The following is a 24562-nucleotide window of genomic DNA, read 5'->3' as shown; positions in this document are numbered from 1 at the left end:
ACTACCGTTTTTCTCGTTTGAATATAGTCTATAAATACTTAAATTTCGAAACTTTAATTGTAACCATTTTCTTTTCTACAATTTTATATTCTAATTATTGATGTATTGCATTACAAATTGTATATATTGTTAATATATATATAAATTTAGATAAATTCTTTTACATTTTAGGGTATCCGATATATCCTATTTATCGCTTATCGGGGGTCGGACGATAATAAACCGATAACCGATATTTACAACCTTGTTCTCACGTTAACCCTACCACATATATATATATATATTATATATATATATATATAAGGGGAAGTGAAGGTGGTGCTGTTATGCACATAAGTTAGATGAAATCCCTCTCACATGTTGATTTTTTTAATCCATAAAAAACACGGGGGGCAATTATTAATTCATTTTACATTAAATATTAAAAAATTAGTTTGTGAGAGATATTTCACCAAACTTGGGTGCATAACAGCACCATCTTCATTTTTCCCTATATATATAACCCGTGCGTGAGTTTGCGTGCATCTCACAACCCTTTTCTTCTTAATTTTCTTTTTGGTTTTCTATTATTTGTCTGCCACATAAACGTAAAACACACAAACATATATGTACACGTTGACAACCTTTCAATAATTTAAGAAAAAAACACTGACAACAACTTCGGCATTATACATAAAAGCAACATGATTACATCGAAGTAGCCAAAAACGTTGATGAACTGGGGTTGTCGCCGACAGTTGAATAATTTTGTACTAGATGAAAGATAAATAAACTTGCTAATGCCATTCAAATGTGAGTTTACAATCTACCAAAAGAAAAAAGAAGAAAGATGGGGTGGGAGCTGGAAATCAGACTAAATTAACGAGCAAGACATGTGGCTTTGCTCTGCATATTGCTAGACGATTGATTCAAGAAGAGAGAATGAGAGAGAAACAATGAAAGTGATTTTTTATTCATAACCGGTTTTACAATGAAGAAAATTTACATGAGGAAAAGTGACAATAGATGGACATTGCAAACCAGTGAACCACAATTTGTTTGCCCCTTGCACATGTCTATCTTTTTTGAAAGGTGTAGATCATTTGCTCGCAACAGGAGATCTAACTTACGTTGTTTTAACCGGGTCCGCGCTAGAGAGTCTTCTTACTCTCGGTACCTTGTAGGAGGAATAACCCCCAACTAAATCACCAAAAGTCACAAAATTTAATTGGGATAAAACCTTGCCCTCTTTGCAATACTCTAACCGTCTTAAACTCGAGACTTCCAGCATGTAAAGATGGTGCTCAACCATTGAGCTATATTTTCTTTCTTTCTTAAACTGACTTAATTTTTCCAAACAAGTAAACTATATCTTGCAGTTTTGTTATTTACAAGTGAAATATTCGGATTTGCAAGCCATAAAGATTTTGATGGCTATTGCAAACTATAAAAGTGGATATGTATTTTCACTTTTTTTTTTTAATTTATCTTTTTATATATATACTTTAATTTTAATGTGATAAATAATTGTACGGTACGTATTATTTATTAAACATTAAGGTGTATTTACGATTGAAAAGACGGAATTAGGAACAACCCTAAAAAGGCACTTTCGTCAAAAACTTATATGAGTTTGGCCGATGAAAACTATCCACACAAAAAGTTTGTTGTTCATGGTAATTTTTTTGTTTACATCACCTTATTATAGCTTAACCTAACAAACCAACTTTCACATTAATCATAGTCCATTTGGTAAATCAATCAAATATAGAAAATGCATTTTATTTTCATGTAAAAACAATCTTTTCATACAAACAAAATTCATAAACGCAACCTCAAATCTCTCTCTCTCTCTCTCTCTTGAATCAAATCTCGCACAATATGTCTGAACAACCACCACCGTCATCCTCCGATCACCACCGTCCCGTCGGCGGCACAGAATACAGCTGGTGCAGGGCGGTGCCAGGTGGCACCGGCGTGACCGTATTATCTCTATTATTCACCAAACCACCCAACATTCAAAATCTTCAAACCATCATTCAAAAGCTTCAAGATGCACACCCAATTCTGAAATCCAAAATCCAATTCAACCCTTCAACAAATACTTTTTCCTTTTTCGCCCCCTCATCTTCCCCACCTCTCCAAATCCAGTCCCTCAATTCCCAAAACTCCTTTTACCAAACCCTTGAACAAGAAATCAATACAAACCCATGGCAGAAATATGACCCTGAATCCCCTTGTGATGTTTTTTTCGTTACTGTGTATAATTTGGCTGGTGGGGATGGCGAGAAATACGCGGTGGTGTTGCGGTTGCACACGGCGGTGTGTGATCGTGCCGCCGCGGCGTTTTTGTTGAGGGAATTGTTGGATTTATTATTTGGTGATGGGAATAAGGAAATTGTGAATGAAAATGGGTTGGGTTTAGCTATTGAGGATTGTGTGCCAGCTGGCAAAGCTAGTAAACCGTTTTGGACACGTGGCGCGGATATGCTTGGGTATTCGGTTAATTCGTTTAGGTTTTCGAATTTGGAGTTTAAGGAAAGCGGGTTTCCGAAGGAAACGAAATTCGTTAGGTTGAGGATCGGTCGTGAGGATACCGAACGCATTCTCAATGTAAGTGTTGTTCATTTGAGTTTACATTGCTCATTATTATTCATATATATATATGTGTGTATATATATATATTTATGTGTTTATATATAGAATTTGAATGTATGGTATGTTTTTAAATGAGAAATGTTATAGTTACGAACGGTTTACAAATGCATGTGGCATGTGAGGTGGTCGTATTGACAATGAGGGAGAGCAAAAGTTTGACACGTGTATTTGTGAAAATTTGTTAGGAAGTATAGGCGTATAGCATTTTTCGTTTTAAAAAATTAGCCTAGTGTCCGCGCGTTGCAGTGGCTGGTTTCTAGCTCGTGAGATGTCGTAAGGTTAAAAAAGATGCAGATAAAGCAAGAATTCTGTCATCAAACTACTGAAGAAAGAGACATGATAGTATTGCTCTAGTAGAGAGTATTGCTCTAGTCGACACTCTCAATTTTAGTACATAGTATATTGCTCTAGAGATGATACTATCCGAAGTACCAACATTGTCTTGACTTGACGGAAAGACTCTAGGCTACTTCAGTTAGTTTTTGCTCCTTGACATCTTTAAAATACTAATACTAGTACGAAATTTCAAGACTGTATATATAAATAACTTAATACTACTAAATTGAGCATAATGCCTTTCACAGCAAATTAAAATTACAAGAAAACCCAAAACAATACGTTATAGACAATGACTCAACATGGATGATGATGATAGACAGAACCTATAAAATGCACTGATGTCACCCAAAACAATACGTTATAGACTATGACTCACATGGCAAGCCATCCAAACCACCACCAAAATCAGATTATACAAAATCTGAGGCCTTGACAGTCTTCTTGGTGCAGTAGCTGCACCCTGAAAAAAGAAAATAGGGATCCCTTTCCGCTTACCCTTTATCAACAATTCGGCGTTAGGACATATGACATACCAACATGAACACTACTTATAACATCAGCAGACTCTATTATAAAACAGCTACCTTGGCTTAGGCAAACGAAAAATGGGACAACAAAATGTTTGCGTGTCAACCAAACCCAACCCAGCCCATTTCGACGTCTATAGACAGAAACTATAAAATGCACTGATGTTTTGCAAAATGAACAGATTGGACATATCCGTTGATGGATCATAATAAGTCAGTTCAAATTGACCCCAAAATGCATTTGTGTCCATTTTTTTGACTTTATAACTAACACAAGTATACCTACAATTCTACAAAAACAATATACATACAACGAACTCTAAACTTAAAAATTACGTGATTTTGGGAATTGTGTGCTTTGAAAATACGCTTTGGACATATTTGAACTTCTTTGAAAAGTTTACTCGTTGACAGAAAAATTTAATTCATCTGCCTAAGACCAAAAATAGCCCATATATGCCCATTTTAAAGTAACTGAACCTAAAGTGCCACGTCTACGTTTGGGAAATCTGGAGGAGAGTATGCCATCAAAATATGCGTTTGAAATTGTATAGCACATACTGGTAAACTGTTAAGAAGACTGAGCATCAACGATACATCGAAAGGTATACTTGACTGGTCCATCTGTGAATGTATCTCTCGATGCACCACCTACACCAAAAACTCCTACAATTGACCCGCATGATCTTCGTGAATGTCGTCGATAATTGTCAGATGTCAAACGTAGTTATAAATGTACTTTTTACTATATTCAGTTTAAAAGATCCAGGATAAATACCTTTAGAATCGGAGTGCTTCAGGCCAAGTTTAGATACCTGTCAAAAAAATAGGTGGACATTCAACTATGATTCCCATAAAATATAAAAATAGCGACTAAATTGAGGCTAATACATCTTTGCAAAAAGAACAAATAAAACCTTAAAAAGAACTCTATATTCTAGCCAAGCTTCTTTTACAATGAGACAGACAATGTTCACGAGCACAACCATTAATCATAGGAATTTCCTTTCTAGGGAATAAGTTATAAATGAGCAAAGACAACCAGACAGGCCCATTTCGACCAACACTAAAGGTGAGTGAACCATACATGTCGAATCCAACATGACTTATAATTCAACAAACCCGACCAGCCTTTTTTTTCACGTCAGAAACGAACATAGGACCTAATGCAGAGCTGACTATCAACTTTTACCAATCCACTTTTCCCTAGCCATCCATTTCTAGCTATTTGCGGCACAAAGGAATTTGGTTGGCATGTTAGGCCCATTTGGATACATATTATTACTCTACCTATTATCTAACCATTTGCTAAAAATTGTGGTTGCTAAAAACAAGTTGGAATAGTTGGAAGAGGAAGGTAAGATGGGTAGAAGTATAGTCCATACGGGGTATAATTTGGAGGATAATGTGGTAAATGTAACCCAATTAGTTGTCTGAACATGGTAAGTGGTTGGACCGGTAGTAGAGTCCGACCTGCAAAGATGGCTAATGTCGTGGGACCAGCAGCAGGGTTCCACCTGTTAGAGCCAAACTCAAATTGTGAAAATATCACCATAAAGATACATCTATGAAGTTTGTTTTTTCTGCTCTTCATACTCATATCCTGTTGTAGTCTTGATTGATGATAAATGGAATATTTACAATCGATAGATCAAATATTATTCTAAAATCGGACCAACAAAATCTCTAAAACAAACTTTGGCCTGCAACATCGAAGCAGTGAAGTCATTTTAACCAGAACCGACTTTGGCCTGTGACCCTACTTATAGTTTGAACATTGACCCCTCTCGTTTGACATTGGTGTTTTACATCCATTATGCAACTGTGTTGTCTTCACTACTTCTTTGTCAACATCTTTCTTACCTTCTACAAAACAATACATTAATATTATATTAAGACAAATAGAAGCTTAAAAATGACAATTGATCATATAAAAGTAAGCATGAGGTGAAACTTGAAAGTGACAATCAAAATCAAAAGAAGTGGAACTTGGAAGTGACAAAACTATAGAAGAAATCTCAAAAGAAGTAAATAATCTTACGATATTGTGATGGTCCCTTTTTCTAGATCGAGTTGGATATGGATCTCCAAATTGCCAGCAATCGCAAGGAAAGACAGTCTGTTACTCTTACGAATCTTAGTTTATCGAGGACATCACTTGCATTACTGAATTCAAATGAATGAACAATGAAAAAATTTAACACTACGGATTTCTCTACTCTATGTAACATTGCACTAAACTCATAAAATTTGAGCATACAGATTGAAACTCAGAAACTTATAACAAATACGTATGCAGCCAAAATGATTAAAAGCCATATTCATTGCATAGAATATCTATAAACCTATAGCACAAAATAATGTCTTTTACCTCACAAGCTCCCTGAGGAAAATTTCGTTGTGGCTGTATAAACTATGAAAGTTAGATTCATCGATCTAGAAACCTGCATCCATAATTTCAAAAATGTTAAGTCACTTAGTACTAAAGAATGTACTAAAGAATCTTTAAAAGCCAATGTTTTGGTTGTGACCAGAGAGAAAAGCGAGAAGTAAACCACAAAAGATAAATAAACCACAAAATCATAGATCTAACAATAACAAACAAAAATATACATCTATATCAAATCGGTCAAATAATAATCCAATAACAAACAAACAGATGTGTATATACGTATCCATATCTAACGAAATAAAAAAATTATTACTAACCAAATCAAATAATAATGATAATAAAAGGTTAAAACAGGAGTTAGATGTATATTTTCGTTTGTTGTTGTTAGATCTATGATCTTTCAAATCCAATAACATTAGATAAAAACCAAAAGAAGAAGAAGACACCTCATCTTGAACCCGTGGATGGGATCTGACTTCTAAGAGAGATGGGAATCAATTTTGAATTAAAGGAGCTGGGAGCGCGGTATTTGAAATTTTGTAGCCTTTTCAAAATTTTAAGACGCTTTTAAGACCATACGCGTTAAGATCCTTGTACACACGTGACACGTTAGTTTTAGTTGTATGCGTCTTAAATATCTAAAAATACCGAGACTACCCCTGTTAAATGCTTATATTAGGAGTGTAGATAGTGACTAAAAGGATGATGGAATGTGTGGTTAATCTAAGTTACAATGTTATGCAATATATGTGTGATATAGACTAGCATTGGACCTGTGCAATGTGGTGAATATTGCTAAAAGGAGAAGATGGTTGAGTTAGCGGTAACATAAGGATGGTTTGATGTGTGTTTATGGTGTGTCAGTGTGCGTAGGGCGTTTGATTTTTGTAAGTTTAGAAGGTTAAATGGTTGAGAATGTTCAATGCATGATCCAGTTCTCGGGATCCCCCCTCAATTTTTAGACCATTTTGTTGATATATTGGGAGGCCCACAAGACAAATGCTCTGTATGGTGTTTGTTCTTACAAGATATGTAAGAGCTAAGAGCCATGGTCACTCTGGAATTAGATAGCCATGTTGAGGTCAAACATAGTGTACTTCATATCTAATCTTAATATAATCCGTGACAAATTTTGCCACAACACTTGTAGAGTTTGTCTTGACGTCTAATATTGTAGGTTGCTAGTTTTCCCAAGATTCTTAAAAGTTAATATGAAGTAGTAAGGTTATGCATACCTTGTTTGGTCAAAATGACATCATCATAAGTTATGGTATACTACGAAAGAAGAATGGACTGCTCAAATGCCAAAGAACATAGATCGATTTTAATTCTAATATCATTACTTGCACATTTACTATTTTTTTGCATAGGCTTAGGTTTCCTCCTGTTCTTTTGGGTCATTCTCTTCACTTACAGCCATACAGCCAGTTCAAGGGAAATTCGGTATTCTATTGGTCCTTTGTTATCCCAAGTAATCTCATGATCTGTGGTACTTCTATTGTGGCATTTTTTTTTCCAGGGCTGCAAATCAAAAGGGATTAAACTATTTGGGCTTTTAGCAGCAGCTGCATTTATCTCTGCTCATTCTTCCAAAAACCTTCCTAATGAGAAGTGGGAAAAGTACTCGCTTGCAACTCTGATTGATTGTCGATCACTTCTTGATCCTGTTCTTAGTGATCATCATGTTGGTAAGACTAATTTTCACATGTTACTTATGTATCATGTTTGACGTGTGTGTATCAATGTATTCATACATTATGTGCCAAGAGAACTAAAAGGCTAAATGAGAATGTTTAGCTGTTGTATATGTCCTCATAAAAGCATAACTGGTATACGTTAGTGTGTGTGCACGTGGTGGCTGAAATTGAAGGTGCACAATAGGATGTTTGGGTAACGATGCAAGACATGCTTCGGTAGTTGGGTTAACATGGGTAATTTCGTGGGTGGGTCTGGTTTTGGTTGACCCAAAATACTCATTTCCAAATATATAAGTTTCATTAAAATAATTTGTTTCATTCATCAAGATTACACGTTGGACAACTTTCAACCCATTTGACCCGTCTCCTATCGAGCTTATTCGTGTTTCTATAACAGTTTTAATTTATTTCACCTACCTGACAGAATATATAACTGACTGAGTCATAAGCAATTGGATTGAAATTACCACCACTACTAATATAGTATTAGTGATGCAGGATTTTACCATTCTGCCATCTTAAATTCCCATGACGTGAAGGGAGGTGAAGATTTGTGGGATCTAGCACAGAGAATCTATACGTCCTTAGAAACTGCAAAGAACAGCAATAAGCATTTCACAGACATGGCTGACTTAAACTTCCTCATGTGCAAAGCCATAGACAACCCTGGTTTGACTCCTTCCTCTTCATTAAGGACTTCACTCATTTCTGTATTCGAAGAGCCCATAATTCAAAACACCAATCAATTTCACAAAGACATTGGTTTATTGGATTGCATTGGATGTGCTTCGGTTCATGGTGTGAGTCCTTCGCTCGCAATCTTTGATACAGTTCGTGATGGGGAGTTAGATTGTGCTTGTGTATATCCATATCCAACCCACTCAAGGGAACAAATGCAAGATTTTGTGGATCATATGAAGAAAATTCTTCTTGGGTCCAGTGATCCTCAATGAATATTGTTGTAATTCTAACTTCCTCTGTTAGGGATTTTCAGGTAATTTGGGGCTCGCTAATCTTCATTAACATGCGATACGCAATTGAATAACTTGGCAGGCCTCAAACTGCTGTTACATTTTATTGATTAGATAAGGTAATGGTAGAACAAACATTGTTGGACTTCCAACTTGTTTTGCCGTTTAAGTTGTAATGGTCCCCCATTCATATGCATACATAAGGATTACCGTCACCATATTTATAGGTTGACAGGGAATTATAAATGTTTTCCATATATGTCAAGGTACATAAAATCTTTGTCCTCTAATTTTATGGTGTGTTTTAGTGCCCGCATCCAAAGCTCTTTAATGGTTTGTAACTACTGTTCCAAAATATTGACATTTTCTTTTGGATAAATGTCAATCCAAATGTACTTTATAAAAAAATACGATAGCAAATACCCGCGTGTTGCGGCGGTAAAATGATGAAGGTGATAGGTCATAGAGTGTGATAGGTCATAGGAGGTGATATGTCATAGAGTGTCATAGTCAAATGCCTTAGCCGTACGGGTTCCGTCATCGGATTTAAAAGTTCATCGAAAGTATATCGAATGACATCTCTAATGAAAGAGCATGAAATTTTAAGAACACCCATATAATTTTTATAATTTATCGATGTACGGTTATTGAGATAAAAATTTTTGAGAGAATTAGAGGAATAAACTGATTTATGGAGGAGAGATAAAGTTGTATGCATTGATGTATGATATATCATGCATTATCATGTATACATCGTTGAAATTGAATGTTGAAAGTTAAAAAGTGAATTTGCTTTATAATATAGTATAGATATAGATTAAGTAGCTCACTGGTGTTGAATCTATTAACTCACAGGAAAGTGCGACTTCTTGAAGTAAGAATTTAAACCTAGCTATGGTTGGGTAAGTTGAATAACTTGTAGTACCAATTTTGCAGTATTACAAATATACCAGTTAGCCAAGGTCAGAATGTGAGGCTTTGGCACCTCAAATTCCCGTCACATGAATATACATTAGCATAGTTCACTTATGATGTTGACTGCATTTATAATGGACCAAGTTGATGAGTAGAGTTAGAGATCAACAACGTACTCACTCATTAGCTTGGTCCAAATTGTGACCCACGCTGTTGTCACTGTTTGGATTTTTTAGAAACCACTGGGTAGTTGTGAACATGGTTAGATACTTAGATGTCTAGGTCTAGTTACAGTTTGTATTTTGTAAGTTATAAGATGACATTATTAGGCAAATAGGCAATTAATACTAATGACTCTTGTATAGAGGAAGAAGATGCATGAAAAATATACACACATACAAAAATACTCTCTTGCAACCAAGCTCTTGGATTATGTCAAAATTAGTAGACGGTCTTTTGTATTATCCCAAAACGTGTTCATGTAAACCACCAATTTATGGTTGAATTGGTGTTTGTGGAAATTTATAACACGATTTAGAGCGATACCCGGCTATTGATTTCTTACCTCGAAGTTTCACCAATAGACATTAATGGAAAATGGAGAGCATAACATAAAGATTCAGACAATCAAGAGTTACAAAAATAGCTTTGATTTAGTTTAGTTCTTAACTTGACACAACCCCAAAATGCCAAAACTAGAACAACAAATTTGGAGTTGCTTCAAGTAAGGAGCCATGATTAAATGTGATATTTTTGTCATTTAATGAACTTAAGCTTAGTATATACCTTTGGCAGATAACAAACATGTACAGTATATGTTAAAACTGCCCATTGCGTCTAGCCTTTGATTCTATTTTATTTCTTTTCTGGCAAAAAAATAAAATAAAACTAAGTAGAGATAAGACACGTTACAAGTAAAGAGAATATTTATGAATAAAAACTTTAACAGATGAACACCCTACAACAGTACAACTTCAAATGTATTTAAGTTAAGCAACACAAAGAAAAGAAGGCCCAACATGTTTATTTAATATTTACCTAATAAATCACACTAACACACTTATAGTATCGTAAATAAGTTTAAAAATACCCGAATTTAGATTGAGATCAAGATCTAAATGCAAAAACATACAAATTTAGTCGAATTTTCTTAGTTTGCCTAGCTAGAAGTTGCTAAAATGTATGTTATGATAGCAATTTTCGAGTTATTATAGTTGCAAGTCGCAATAATCAGTTTCAACTGGGCAAGTATCTCACTAGCTAGTTATTATTGAGTTTTAGAATAGAAATGCATTTATCATAATATTATAAATTATATTGATAATAATTCATAAGTAGTTACATACATCGAAAAGGATATATCCGTCGGCTAATCAACTAATTATTAATTTGCAGCAATTATATATTTTCCATAGGATTTCCACTTGATGATCCATTCGTGATGAATACGTAGCTCTACATGAACTTCCTTTTAACATGAAAAGGCACCAATATATACACTGGAAAAAATGGTTTGCAAACACAAACCTGTGTTGTGCTCAAACTAATGATTCTACCAAAAGCGCAGACCTAATTTAAGAGGGATTCCAAGTTTTCAACATACAATAAAACCTCTATAAATTAATAATGTAGGACTGTGATTTTTTATTAATTTGTCAAGATATTATTATATCGATAAATTAATAAAAATTAATTTAAAGAGGTTCATGTATGATCTTCAAAATTTTGATGTACATTTTACATTCACACATTAAATAAACTTGTCAAAGTTCGTTGTTTTGAATTAAAGATAGTTCAATGTACATGATTCTAATTGATTAGTATAAAATGTCCATTGACAAGTTTTAAAAAAAAGATGTAAAAAATTCAACCATGACCAATCAACAATGAAAACGGTTATACGAGTATAAGAGAGATCACCAAGGATGCACTCAACAAGATTTGGTGCATTAGGTTGACAAAACTTTTAATTTGAAAGTTATTCAAGGAACAATCAAACACTCTCAATATATCATCGGAGTTCCTATCAGCCGACTTTGACCAAGACAGATGTTCCAAGCGTCACAAAACAGTCGAGTACCCGAACATGGAGAAAGTTATTTATGAATGTTTTTTACTAGACAATGTTAGAAATTTGGAATATATAATGAATTATTAATTTATAGTTTCACTGAGATTGATATATTTATGTTGGGGGTTCAAAAAAGTTATTATCTTATTATTTTATTGATTGAGTCCAATTTTGTACTGGTCCCAAGTTAGAACCAGACAAATTATTAGTTTTATCGAGGTTATTAATTTATCGAGTATTAATTTATAGAGGTTCTATTGTATATTTAATATTAGGGGGTGTTTGGCGTTGTGATTTCAGAACAGATTTTACGTTTTTAAATTACATTTTAGAAAAACATGTCCCTACTTGTTTTTTCTAAATTGCGTTTTCTCTTTATACAAATGCAAATAATCACTTTTAATACCAAACACTTTTTCTAATAATTTGTGTTTTACAAACACAATAATTAGATAATTTTTTCTAAACGCAATTTCAAAAAATCCCTTACTTGATCGGTACCGGTTTTTAAACATAGATCCAGTATATACTCTTTCAGTCTTTTGTACATTCACATATAGCACTGGAATAATACAAAAAAATGAAAATCCTATTAGGTTGGGTTTTGCTAATACTCGTAATAGACTTTAAGGTTGTCGGTATAAAGTATTTGAGTGTATTAAAATTTGTACATTGTTATATAAAAAATGAAGAAGTGGTTTTTGACATGTAATGTACTAGTTTTTATGCATATATAATAATAAACAACTAATGATATTTTTAAAGTGTTGTTATCATTTTTCATTTTTATTATTATTATATCATACTCCGTATGTTAATATTATTAACATTTAACCTTATCCATAAACGTCCAATTTTCTCTCGATAAATACCCCCTTCAAAGTTCAAACCATCTTTCACATTTGTAACTCCCCATAACCTCTCATATTTCTTCATCTTTCTTCCAAAAAAACAAAAAAGCAAACACACATTTTTATTTTTCGTACATTTTAAGACATAATTGCAAACACTAAAACAACAACAACAACAACGTTGAAATAATGAATACGGTTAGCAGTATATGTGTTAGAGTTTTGTTATGTTGCTTCCCAATAATCTTCAACACTTTCAATAATGGTGCAATGGCTTTCCATAATGTCTATCCAGATTATCAGTCTCTAATTACTGTAAATGTAAGCCTTGTTCATAAACCTGCCTACCATTTTCAGCCTAAACAAAATTGGATCAATGGTACGTACCTATCAACTGTCTCTTCATAGAGTTTTTAACCATATATTCTATTTTTCACACACCAAGCACAATTAATCACATAAATGCATGTGTGCATATGTTAATTATACACTTAATTATACAGCATTAATTCTATGCATGCGTGTGTATATATAAGGATTGATTGTAATTATTAAGACATTTTTTCCAAAGAAGTGTGTGGGTGTAACACTGTAACCAAACACTAGAAGTAGACAAGTAGTACTGTATATATGAAGTAGTATATATGTATATAAATAAAAGTGTCAAGTATGTATGTATCATGCATGTAAATATCGATATAAAAGAAGATAGATGTTGCACTCACTATTTAGACTAAAGAATCGACTGACGTTAAGTTATAGTCATTACTAGTGATTAATATTACATTAAAATGTGTAGTATTATATACTCGTATTTTGTCTTTTCACTATGCATAATAGTGCGTGTATATACAATGACGGAACTACAAATAAAGGAGGGTAGTCTGGGGTACGGGTGAAATATATATGGGATACCGGCCAAAACTAGTTTATTTTTGGAAATATTGTTTTAACAATATAACTTATAAAGATGTATTTGTGTAAATAAATGTAACATAAATACGGTCAAAACTCAAAAGTACAAAAAGCTTTTAAAATCCTAAAAAATAACTAAAAATTGTAGCAATCAAGACGTTTGTACTCGATGTCGAAAGGCTTTTTAGCGTGTATATGATTAAGATAGCGTAAGCTAGACTTCTTGATATTCATGAATACCTTTAAAAAAAAGTAATTAATTATCTGGAACATGTGAGTCTTTGACTTAGACTTATGCTTTCTAATTGAGTATTTTTGTAAATTTTCCTGTATTAGACTTTCCTAACTGTTTCAAAAAATATTCGAAATTAGGACCCGATCGATTGAAGGGCACAAATGGACTGATATTTAAATATTATTGCTATAGCTGATCATGTCTATACTTTGAAAAATTAAATTATATACTCTAATATAGATATAGATATTGACTTACTTAAAAAAAATGGAGCTTGGAGACCCATGAATAAGAAGAAACCAGGATGGAACAGAAACGAGACAGTTGCATGCTAATTCGGGTTATGCCCAATTAGGTTACATGCATGTTTCAGTCGTCTGTTTTGTCTGGGCCCATAACTACCAAAAAAACATATGAAACCAAGTGAATCTGTTATATACATTTTTAAAGTTATTTTCTAGAATGATTGGACCAATACAAACTTTTTCTTAAGCTTATGGCGTGGAGAAAACTTTAAGAGAGTAAACCGAAGAATAATGTTGTTATTTTGGACAGTTTCTATCCAATATACGGAGATCAATACTTTGCCCCAAATGAGTGCACAAATAAGGGTTTTTTTTTTCTCTATTTAAAAGTATGATGATATAACATCAGCCACCTTGGAGATTAAACAATTTTGAAGTTACTAATTCTTAATCCGACAAAGATTGAAACTTTCTTGGTAACTAAAAATAAGATAAAATAATCTAGAGCTTTTTATGCTAAAAAAACGTATTTACAGGTGCGCAATACACATACAGTGTATACAAGTCCTTTTTTTTTTAATCCAGAACGGATTGTCTGGGATAGAATTTAGGACTTTTAAAAAACCCTTAATTAATTAATCCCTCACAAATGTTGAAATTGAGACTCAAATGAAAGAACTGTCTCAAGAATAAAATTAATAAAACCAGAAGTTTAGGCCTCCAATTTTTAAATTTTGTTCATATTAGGAAAGAATTGATTTTTAGTTAATCCAGTTAAAGTTACTTGTTGTAAAGACAGAACTGATGTGAGAAATGCAAGTTGCTTTACTATATTTAGTTGAACATGACAAAGGTTACCCAACTTAAAGATGGAACATATATTGATTTGAGAAAAAGAAATTAAACAGAATCACATATTGACTGTTTTTGTATGCAACTATGCAAGTGAAATTACATTGCAAGCTATTAGATGCTCTTGTAAACAGTGTCATAGCCAGGAATTGAGGTCTAGGAGAGCCGGACAGGAATTTGTATTTTGTTGTGATTGGCTAATTAATTTTGAACTAAACTAATACATAAAAATAGTACTGAAAATATAGAGTTTTATAGATATCGTGGGTGCACCCTTTGCCATGGCTTCACCATTGCTTGTACTTACATGTTTTCTCCTATGATCAACTTAACTTATTTATATGTCGGATCTTTTTGCGGATGAGCTAATACTTTTCGTCTTCTGACTGTCTATTGCATGATGGGCGGCTCAATATGATAACTACTTGTGCAGATCCAAATGGTAAGTTTTTTCAGAAAAATAAGATCATACATCATACAATATGTTTTGATTACATTATCTAAAGCTATTGAAATGACAATTAGTTAATGGTTTTTATGTCATGTAACAGGACCAATGTATTACAAGGGCTTTTACCATTTCTTCTGCCAATACAATCCGAAAGGTGCAGTGTGGGGCAACATTGTGTGGGCCCACTCTGTATCGCAGGATATGATTAACTGGATACCGCTAAAACCCGCAATTGTACCATCAAAATGGTTTGATAGGTACGGGTGTTGGTCGGGGTCTGCCACAATCCTCCCAGGTGATAAGCCGGTCATTTTGTATACTGGAGTTATAAAAGAGACGCCAGATCCGGGTTACCAAGTCCAAAACTATGCCATACCGGCTAATTATTCGGATCCATACCTCCAAGACTGGGTCAAACCCGACAATAACCCGATCTTGAAACCCACTAGAGAGAACGTTTCATCTTTTCGTGACCCTTCAACAGCTTGGTTTAATAACGGTCAATGGAAAATGTTGATCGGTAGTAGATACTATGATCGAGGCATTGCATACTTGTACCGAAGCAAAGATTTTGTCAAGTGGACCCGGGCTGAGCGCCCGTTTCATGAGAAATCAGAAACGGGCATGTGGGAATGTCCAGACTTTTACCCGGTATCATCTCTTGGTAATAGAAATGGGCTGGACACTTCAACTTTGAGTAAAGACACTAAATATGTTTTCAAGGTGAGCCTTGATGAGACAAGAAATGAATACTACACTATTGGAGAGTATGACGCAATAAACGATTTGTATCTTCCATATAACACAACTATCGACGGTTGGGCGGGTTTAAGATACGATTATGGGAACTTCTATGCTTCTAAAACATTCTTTGACCCCGTCCAGAAACGAAGGATTTTGTGGGGTTGGGCTAACGAGTCAAGCACTAACGACGAAAATGTTGCCAAGGGATGGGCAGGAATTCAGGTATTAACTCTAAATTCTTTCATATATGATTTCTTATGGACCCAAAACAAATCCAGCCCGTTTTGGGAAAGAACATACACGACTGTAACTTGATTTTCTTTGAACTAATTTAAAATCTTGTTAACGTACTGTTAGTTGATTCCGCGTATGGTTTGGATGGACCCGAGTGGGAAGCAACTGTTACAATGGCCAATTCGAGAACTAGAAGCCTTAAGGGGTCAGAATATGAATGTACAGGATGTAAACCTCTATAAGGGAGATACCATGGAAATAAATGGAATCACTGCTGCTCAGGTTTGTTATTTCAGTATTAACTGTTAAAACTTGAATCACTAGAAGAAAATCAACAAAAAGTTTGCTTCTTTATGTCAAAGCATAATAGTTCAACATGGATTGTCTCTTAAGGTTCGTGTTTATTTGCATTTCCTAATCACTTGAATCTTTTAATGTTTGACACAGGCCGATGTGGATGTTTGCTTCAAGTTTTCAAGGTTGAGAAAAGCCGAGGCGTACAATAGAAACTGGGACAAACTTCCACAACAAGATCTTGCAGAAGATCTATGTGGCATCATGGGTGCAACCATACAAGGTGGACTTGGCCCGTTCGGGATTTTAACACTTGCCTCCAAGAATCTTGAAGAATATACTCCAGTTTTCTTTAGAGTCTTCAAGACTCGTGTCAAGAAGTATAAAGTTCTCATGTGCTCTGATGCTACTCTGTAAGCTGATCCATAATCATCATTTGTCAATTTTTACTCAACTCGCCTTACACAGCAAAAAAAGAAAGCAACTAATGAGTGTAAAATGGGTCGGGTTATATAATTTCCAATCTAAACTTTACTAACAGCATATCATTGTCTCTCTGAACTTGTTTCATTATGAATACAGTTCCTCGACTAATACACAAGAATACAAGCCATCATTTGGAGGGTTTGTGGACGTTGATTTAGCTGACAAGAAGCTATGTCTTAGGAGCTTAATTGATCACTCGGTAGTGGAAAGCTTCGCAGAGGGAGGAAAGACGGTGATCACATCTAGGGTATATCCGGAGCTAGCAGTCGGTCTTGATGCACATTTGCATGTATTTAACAATGGCACTGAACCTATAATTATTGAGAGACTGGAGGCTTGGTCCATGAATACACCTATGATGAACTGAATTAGGTTTCATATTATTAGATCATAGAGAGACAGAAAAATAAGGTTTAGATGGTATTTGTACTATTGTATTATCTCCTATATGTTCTTATCTAGAAAACTATAATAAAACTATCATCAATCAAATTATTATTATAGAATCAACACAAAATTATATGAAAATTGTAGTAAATAATACAAAATGATAAATAATATGATGGAAACTGTGACTTAAAGTGTTGGTTTTACACACCATATGACCATAATGAAATGAAATACATAAATAAGTTGTTCATATTTCATGTAGCATTATCTCCCTTGAAACAATCTTTACCACCACCTCACAACTCCCTCAAAACATTCATCACCACCACCTAATGACTCCCTTTTCTCCTTCATTTTATAAAGATCTCATTAATTTTCTTTTTAATACTCTTGATAAAATACTAATCACTTTCCACAACCAAAGCTCTGTTATTCTATATAAAATTTTATATTTACTTAAAATAAAAAGGAATAATGGGGTATTTCAATGTGTTTGTTTGGGGTTTGATAGGGTTGGTGTATTTTTTTCCAATGTTGAATAACTTCAATGGAGTTGTCATGGCCTTCCACAAGGTTTCTAAACGTTTACATGTTATGGCTTTACAAGTCTTAGGGCCTGTTTGTTTTTTTACCCATTAAGTGACTGAATTGATTAAGTGATTAAATGGATAACTAATGTCTGTATGGATTAAGTCAATACAGTTGTTTTTTGTTTATTAAGTCAGGAAACAAACACTTTTGATGACTTAATGGATTAAGTATTTTTGATTAAGTCATGACTTAATTTATTAAGTCCCAAACAAACACCACCTTAGAAGATCATAGAACTGGTTATCATTTTCAACCCAAACATCATTGGATTAATGGTATATATGTCATATTATGTTTTCTTTGATACATATATATGCATATGTTCCACAAATGTTGATTGTAGATAGGTTAGACCACAAATGTGCATACGCATGCATGGGTGTTGATTGCTTTTCTCTTATTTTTGTGCATGGTTGGCTAATGGAATTGATGGATATATAGATCCCAACGGTGAGTTTATGATCTTTACAAAACATTTATTTACTTAATTTCTAAACAAAAATGAATTTCTTAGTTTAATTTGCAAATTGGTCATATGTTCCAGCACCAATGTATTACAAAGGATTATACCATTTTTTCTACCAATCCAATCCAAATGGTTCTGTTTGGGGTAACGTTGTATGGGCCCATTCGGTATCGGAAGACCTAATCAACTGGACCCCACTAGATCCAGCAATCGAACCATCGAAACCATTCGATAAGTACGGTTGTTGGTCGGGGTCCGCTACGGTCCTTCCAGATGAGAAACCGGTCATTTTGTACACTGGAGTAATAGATATGAACCCTGAACCGGGTTATCAAGTCCAAAACTATGCAATACCTGAAGACTATTCGGACCCGTTCCTAAAGAAATGGATCAAACCGGACGATAATCCCATCATAAAACCAACCAAAGAGAATGTGTCTGCTTTTCGTGACCCCACAACGGCTTGGAGGCTCAACGATCAATGGGAAATGACTATCGGTAGTAAGGTAAAAGATGAAGTTGAAACTAGAAAATTATGTTAACAGATGACCCATGGAACATTAGAACATTGTCACAAGATCACATTTCCCAGGCAAAAAAATGAATGTGTAGATATACAAATAGGACCCAGAACCCGAAAGAAAGTGGACACAATGGCTCTAAAAAACAAAGAGGTTGCCCATATGCAAATACTGTTTGGATAATACCTTGACTACTAAAAGAAAAGACATGGGTATATCAATCACGACTCGAGCTTAGGCGGTTAAACATCCCCTTTAAATTGGGTTTCACAATTCATTTTGATAAAGCTCATCGCCTTGCATATGGGAATAAGCAAGTCTGCGCTTAGCCTTTGTTCTCATATATGCTCATTCATCAGGGACTGAAGTTGAGAGAACCAGAGAATTACTGCTTGACAACGCATTTTTTAGGTTCTTTCTCTGCTGCATTTTTATTATCTTCACTAATAAATTAAAAGGGATAGATTCAATAGATATGCTTATCAAAACCAGCTGAAAACCAGGTAGAATAAAATAAAATCCAATAAATCAAGGTGACAATTTTGCACCGAAACTTGTAATTCAATTAAAATCTTTAACCGAACAATCAATAAAATCTGCTAAGTGCCATTTAAAAATCATAATTAAAAAGTATTTACATGTAACCAACTTAAACATGCATACACACGCCTATCTAAAGTTGACAAAGCCATGATCCCAACTAGTTCCAATAGGGGTGCAACAAGTTACCTAATGTTGAAACTGGGACATTGATATCTTGGTCCCCTTGCTACCCGTTATTCAAAAACTTCAACATGACAATTTTAGCCTAATTAGTAGCATGATCATCTATTCTAGATCACATAGTAGACACAGTAAATAACACCATTTGGTCAAAATGAATTAAACTTAGTGGGTAATAGTTTATGATCTACCAGATTATTGAAGTGCTAATTATCGTCTGTGATCAAAGAATCCTATATATATATATATATATATATATATATATTAAACTATCATCTGCAAAGAGTGTATCGCGCAGACACAAAGAAAAGTATGAAAGAGCAACAAATGAGCAAGAAGGGACTTCAGATCTACATCGATAGTGGCTTTAAATAGAGCAGAAGACGGCCATAACTTCAATGGTTTATTCAACATATGCATTAGGTGATATATAATACACATTGTTATATGGCTTAACAAGTATATTTAACAAGATACTATAGCAGTCACGTCTGATTGAGTCCAATCAGACGCTATTTAACTGCACTGAGCACAATAGAACCATTAAACAATTGAATATAAACCAGTACCAGAAAAATCCAGATTACAGAATACCCAAATCAATGCTTAATGAATCCAGAAATTGATCTACTGAATGAATATGCCAACCTAAAATTGACACAACTAATAACTTTGATAAAGACATAAACTCACAAAGTGCAATACTGCAGCCTAAGTAGAAAGACAGCTTAAGGCGGATAGTAAATTGGAACATGCATATACATGCCTTGCTAAAATTAACAAAGTTGTGACCCCAACTAGTTTAGCTAGGGCAATCGCCTACTATATAGCATCAACTGAGCTTCTGTCAGCAACCAAAATGAAAACAGCCAAAATTAAAACATTATTGATTTGAATAATTCACTGTCAACAGAGGTCAAAGCTACATCAATGGTAATTCTATAAATTACAATCTCTCTACCAGAAATCCAAAATTCAGGACATTAAACAGCTTACACGATACGTTGACCATGTCAGAACAGAAATCTAAACAAAACTTGAAATAACCATAACTTCCAACTTCAAACAAGAGAGAGCTGTGGTAAACATTAACAAAACCAAAAAACAAAATCTTACCCGGTAATCATCGTTCCAGCCCCTTCATCGGTAAGAATCTCCAAAAGCAAAGAGTGTTCCAATCGTCCATCAATAATACTCGCAGTCTTAACCCCTTGAGCCAATGATTTCACACAACAATTCACCTTTGGAATCATCCCACCAGCAATCTTCCCATCCTCCATCATTTTCTTAATTCCTTTCACATCAATCTCCTTCACTAAACTATCGGGATCCTCTTTATTCTCAAGAATCCCAGCCACATCCGTCAACAAAAGCAACTTCTCCGCCCCTAAAGCCGCAGCCAGCTCCCCTGCAGCCGTATCAGCATTTATATTATACGACTGCCCCGTCCCATCTGCAGCCACTGAAGCAATCACTGGGATCAGATTGTCATTAATCAACGGCCTTAACACCGACGTGTCCACGCTTGAAATTTCTCCAACAAACCCTAACTGAGCAGCATTCGCAGAAGGAATAGGCGTAAATATCCTTCCATCAGTTCCACATAACCCAACTGCGGTCCCACCAGCTTTATTAATCAAACTAACCAACTGTTTATTAACCTTCCCAACCAAAACCATCGACACAATCTCCATAGTCGAAGCATCCGTTACACGTAACCCGTTAAGAAAATTAGGCTGAATTCCTAACCTATTTAGCCATTGATTAATTTCAGGCCCACCCCCATGAACAAACACAATTCTAAGACCAATGCAAGAAAGAAGCACCAAATCAGCAATAACTGACGACTGCAGCGCTTCAGATTTCATCGCTGCACCGCCATATTTCACCACAACAGTCTTTCCTCTAAACTTCTGGATAAATGGCAGGGCTTCAGAAAGGATTTTGACCCGGGTTTTTGCAGGGGCGGTCGATAAAGTTTCCGTCAAAACGGATTGAGACGATGACTTGACACAAACCGACGAGAATCTTGACGGGTTTTGTAACGGTTTGATGCTAGGTTTTAAAAGTTTTGAGCTTTGTGGGATAGACGACGGACCCGAAAAAAGGGCTTTTGCTACCAGCATATTTCTATTCTATTCTTAAGTTACAAAAAATGCAGTTTTTAGCAGAACCTAATTTATACAATGGGCTGAACTTTGAGTCTTATTACAAAACTACAGCAGTAACTTTTGATTTTATCATTTATTAATAACTGGGTATCTATACTGTAATCAAATAATAATACCAATAAAGTACACAAAATAAAAAGTTAACAGACAATAAATAATTAACAATTAAGTGAAAATATATATGTAGATAAAATAGATTAATTAACTCACTTTGGTTGAAATCAAGATTTGCATGAGAAAAGGCGGGGACTCGCCGGCGGCCTTTGTGTGATGATGATGAGTATTTCGATTAGAATGCGACAAAAAGTCAAAATCAGTAGTTGGGTTGTGAGACTGGTGTTGATGGGCTTGGGCTTTGTGGGTTCAAGGTAACGTCTTTTATGTGGACTGAGGGGCACATTTATCGACTAGTAGAGGTATAGAGTAGCCCGTCGAACCCAACAACAACAACAACGGAACTCAAATCTCAACGAAAATGGAGTATAAGGGAAGTATGATGTAAACAATCGTACCCTTACCCAAAAGTAAAACATACTGTTTCCTAAAGAACTTCCGGCTTAAAGCTTTTTCTTTCTTTTTTTTCTTTATTTTATAAAAGGTAAATGTCAATATTTACATAATATACATTTTAGAAATTGGACATCTCTAAGTACCCTATTCCACACAAAAATTTATGCAAAATTTAACAACCTGCTACAAATTGTAACCTACATAGAGCAATTCACATCAACAAAGATATACAAACTAACATTTATTCAAAAAATCATGATGCACTAGAATAGAACCAAGAAGGATCATCTTTCACGCATTATCTATTCCTATTCGCACATGCGTACGTTGGCTTAACTCCCGATTTTTTGAAAGCCTCAATTACACTAGAGCGGTTCTTTTCACTTTCAACCTCACAAGTCTAATGGAATTAGTGATCGATGCATTCAATTATCCCCTTCTCACTTCTGTTCTCCTGTAAACAGTTTTTTATTCCTTTCTTGACAAATGAAATACACTTTTGCACCCAACATAATTTACGATATTGTTATCTAAGTTTATAATATTAATAATACGAAACATTTTGTAGATTTCTAAGAAAATAGCGCTTTATGTTGTTTACGTGAAGAAGTCGGTTTGTGGTTTTAGAAAAATAAATTATCTAACACCTTTAATTTATTTTACGGTCAAAGTTGAAAGTAGATAACATGACTAGTCAAAATAATTTAATATGGGACAGATAGACGCACGACAATCCTCTCGTTGTTTTTTTTTCTTGGACATACCCTTTGAAGTTAAAGGGTCCAAAAAGCAAAAGAAAATAGAAAAAAAAATGCCCCATAGTTGCCCAATTTCAAGTTCAAAACTTGATGGATGAGATATGTAATACAAGAGAATTGAAGTTGGTCAGTAGTATATAAACAATTATTTTTTCACTGGCTTTGCCCCGAAAGGTATAATATACGGAAAATTTACAATGCATATAAGTTTGTTACTACATTCATAAAAATAAGCTTATATTACAAAAATATATTATGAGCTATGTACAAATATCTTTTATTATATGAAGACACGAATCATGAAATAAAACAATGTTAAAAAAAGCAATAAAAATATCATATTATTTAAGATGAATTGTATTTCTTAAAATTTCAAAATCACTAAAGGTTAAAAAAAAAAAAAAAAACCTAACATGACACAAAATACGAAATAACATCAAAAAGCTTACTAATATTTATTACAATGTGTTTTGTTTTTTTTTTGGAATGACATTTACTACAATTTGTTAATTACGTTATACTAAATTATTTTTATTATTATTATTTTTTTGTAGTTTGACTGTTTTTTGAATAGGATATATTAAATATTTTTAACTGTAATCTAATTTAAAATTTTAAATCCTAAAATAAATACATATATTGGAGTAATATGGTGCAGCCCACATGCAGTATCAAAAATTCCATATATTTTCACCACTATAGATTGATTAAATTTCGGGATCAAATTAAACTTGAGGGATAAGATATGTAAATTATATGAGATACATAAATAAAGATCAACTACGTACCAACAATTAGCAAACCCTAGAATAGATCGATCGATCGATCAAATCGAATTATTATTATTAAAGCAGATTGATATATATTTGTATTTAATTTGTTTTTGTTGGAACTACTGCTAGCTAGCTAGCTACTTTTGTTAGTTGGGGTGGTTGTTTCTTGTTTTTTTTGTTTTTGCTAGCTAGTACTATAATTTTTCATATGCTCATACATACATATAATTAAGCTCTAATTTTCCATGCATACCGATCAAATCTCTTGTTTTAATTACCTTTTCCATATATATCCCCTGATCAGTAGACAAGTTATTGATGAACGATGTGTTGTATTTCAAACCCCGGATTTTTAATTGGTACTGTTTTGTGTGATGTGTTGGAACCACGTTAGTGTGACCGTCACTGATCATGTGTCATTCTTGATATGATAATTGACGATAATGAAATCCCTATGTCTAAGTAAATATTCGATGGACGTATTTACTCTTAAAGACATATTATAGGGTTTCCCATTAGGTGATTAGACTTGAGAGGACTAATGAGACACGAATTAAACACCAGAGGGACTTAATATGAAAATACTCTCCTTATATATATAGAGAGTAATTAACCCTAATTGAGGGTTAATCACAAAAAATTCACAGCCTCAAAAATCATAAAATTCGTCCATCTTCTCTGTTGAATTCATTAGAACCGAATTCATCACTCCATCCTAAATCAATCATCTTATTTTGGGAACCCGAAATCAATGGCAAATATGTTTAATGCCTTTACAGGTTCCTCTGGATCTCACGGTACGT

At 34.1% G+C, this 24562-nt stretch overlaps 4 protein-coding genes across 4 annotated transcripts; 3 read left to right on the top strand and 1 right to left on the bottom strand.

Moving 5' to 3' along the window:
- Nucleotides 1-1769: 1769 nt before the first annotated feature.
- LOC122582377 lies at nt 1770-8853 on the top strand. The gene is made up of 3 exons (XM_043754761.1): nt 1770-2592; nt 7415-7583; nt 8091-8853. Exons 1-3 carry the CDS (start codon nt 1861-1863, stop codon nt 8543-8545), a joined length of 1356 nt encoding a protein of 451 aa, XP_043610696.1. The 5' UTR covers nt 1770-1860; the 3' UTR covers nt 8546-8853.
- A 3788-nt stretch (nt 8854-12641) lies between these two features.
- On the top strand, nt 12642-17223 carry LOC122581484 (beta-fructofuranosidase, insoluble isoenzyme 3-like). The gene is made up of 6 exons (XM_043753715.1): nt 12642-12779; nt 15081-15089; nt 15199-16064; nt 16200-16358; nt 16524-16783; nt 16953-17223. The coding sequence occupies exons 1-6, from the start codon at nt 12671-12673 to the stop codon at nt 17221-17223; spliced, it is 1674 nt and encodes a 557-aa protein (XP_043609650.1). The 5' UTR covers nt 12642-12670.
- Nucleotides 17224-18386: 1163 nt separating this feature from the next.
- On the top strand, nt 18387-18845 carry LOC122581505 (beta-fructofuranosidase, insoluble isoenzyme 3-like). Its single transcript, XM_043753736.1, has one exon. It carries the CDS (start codon nt 18387-18389, stop codon nt 18843-18845), a length of 459 nt encoding a protein of 152 aa, XP_043609671.1.
- Nucleotides 18846-20422: 1577 nt separating this feature from the next.
- On the bottom strand, nt 20423-22009 carry LOC122581649 (acetylglutamate kinase, chloroplastic-like). Its single transcript, XM_043753895.1, has one exon. The coding sequence runs from the start codon at nt 21671-21673 to the stop codon at nt 20660-20662; it is 1014 nt and encodes a 337-aa protein (XP_043609830.1). The 5' UTR covers nt 21674-22009; the 3' UTR covers nt 20423-20659.
- Nucleotides 22010-24562: the final 2553 nt, after the last annotated feature.

Source organism: Erigeron canadensis, chromosome 9, assembly GCF_010389155.1.
Source record: "Erigeron canadensis isolate Cc75 chromosome 9, C_canadensis_v1, whole genome shotgun sequence".
In the NCBI taxonomy this organism is placed as follows: domain Eukaryota; kingdom Viridiplantae; phylum Streptophyta; class Magnoliopsida; order Asterales; family Asteraceae; genus Erigeron; species Erigeron canadensis.
The sequence above is the reverse complement of the archived record's forward strand: the minus strand, read 5'-3'. Positions and strand labels throughout refer to the sequence as shown.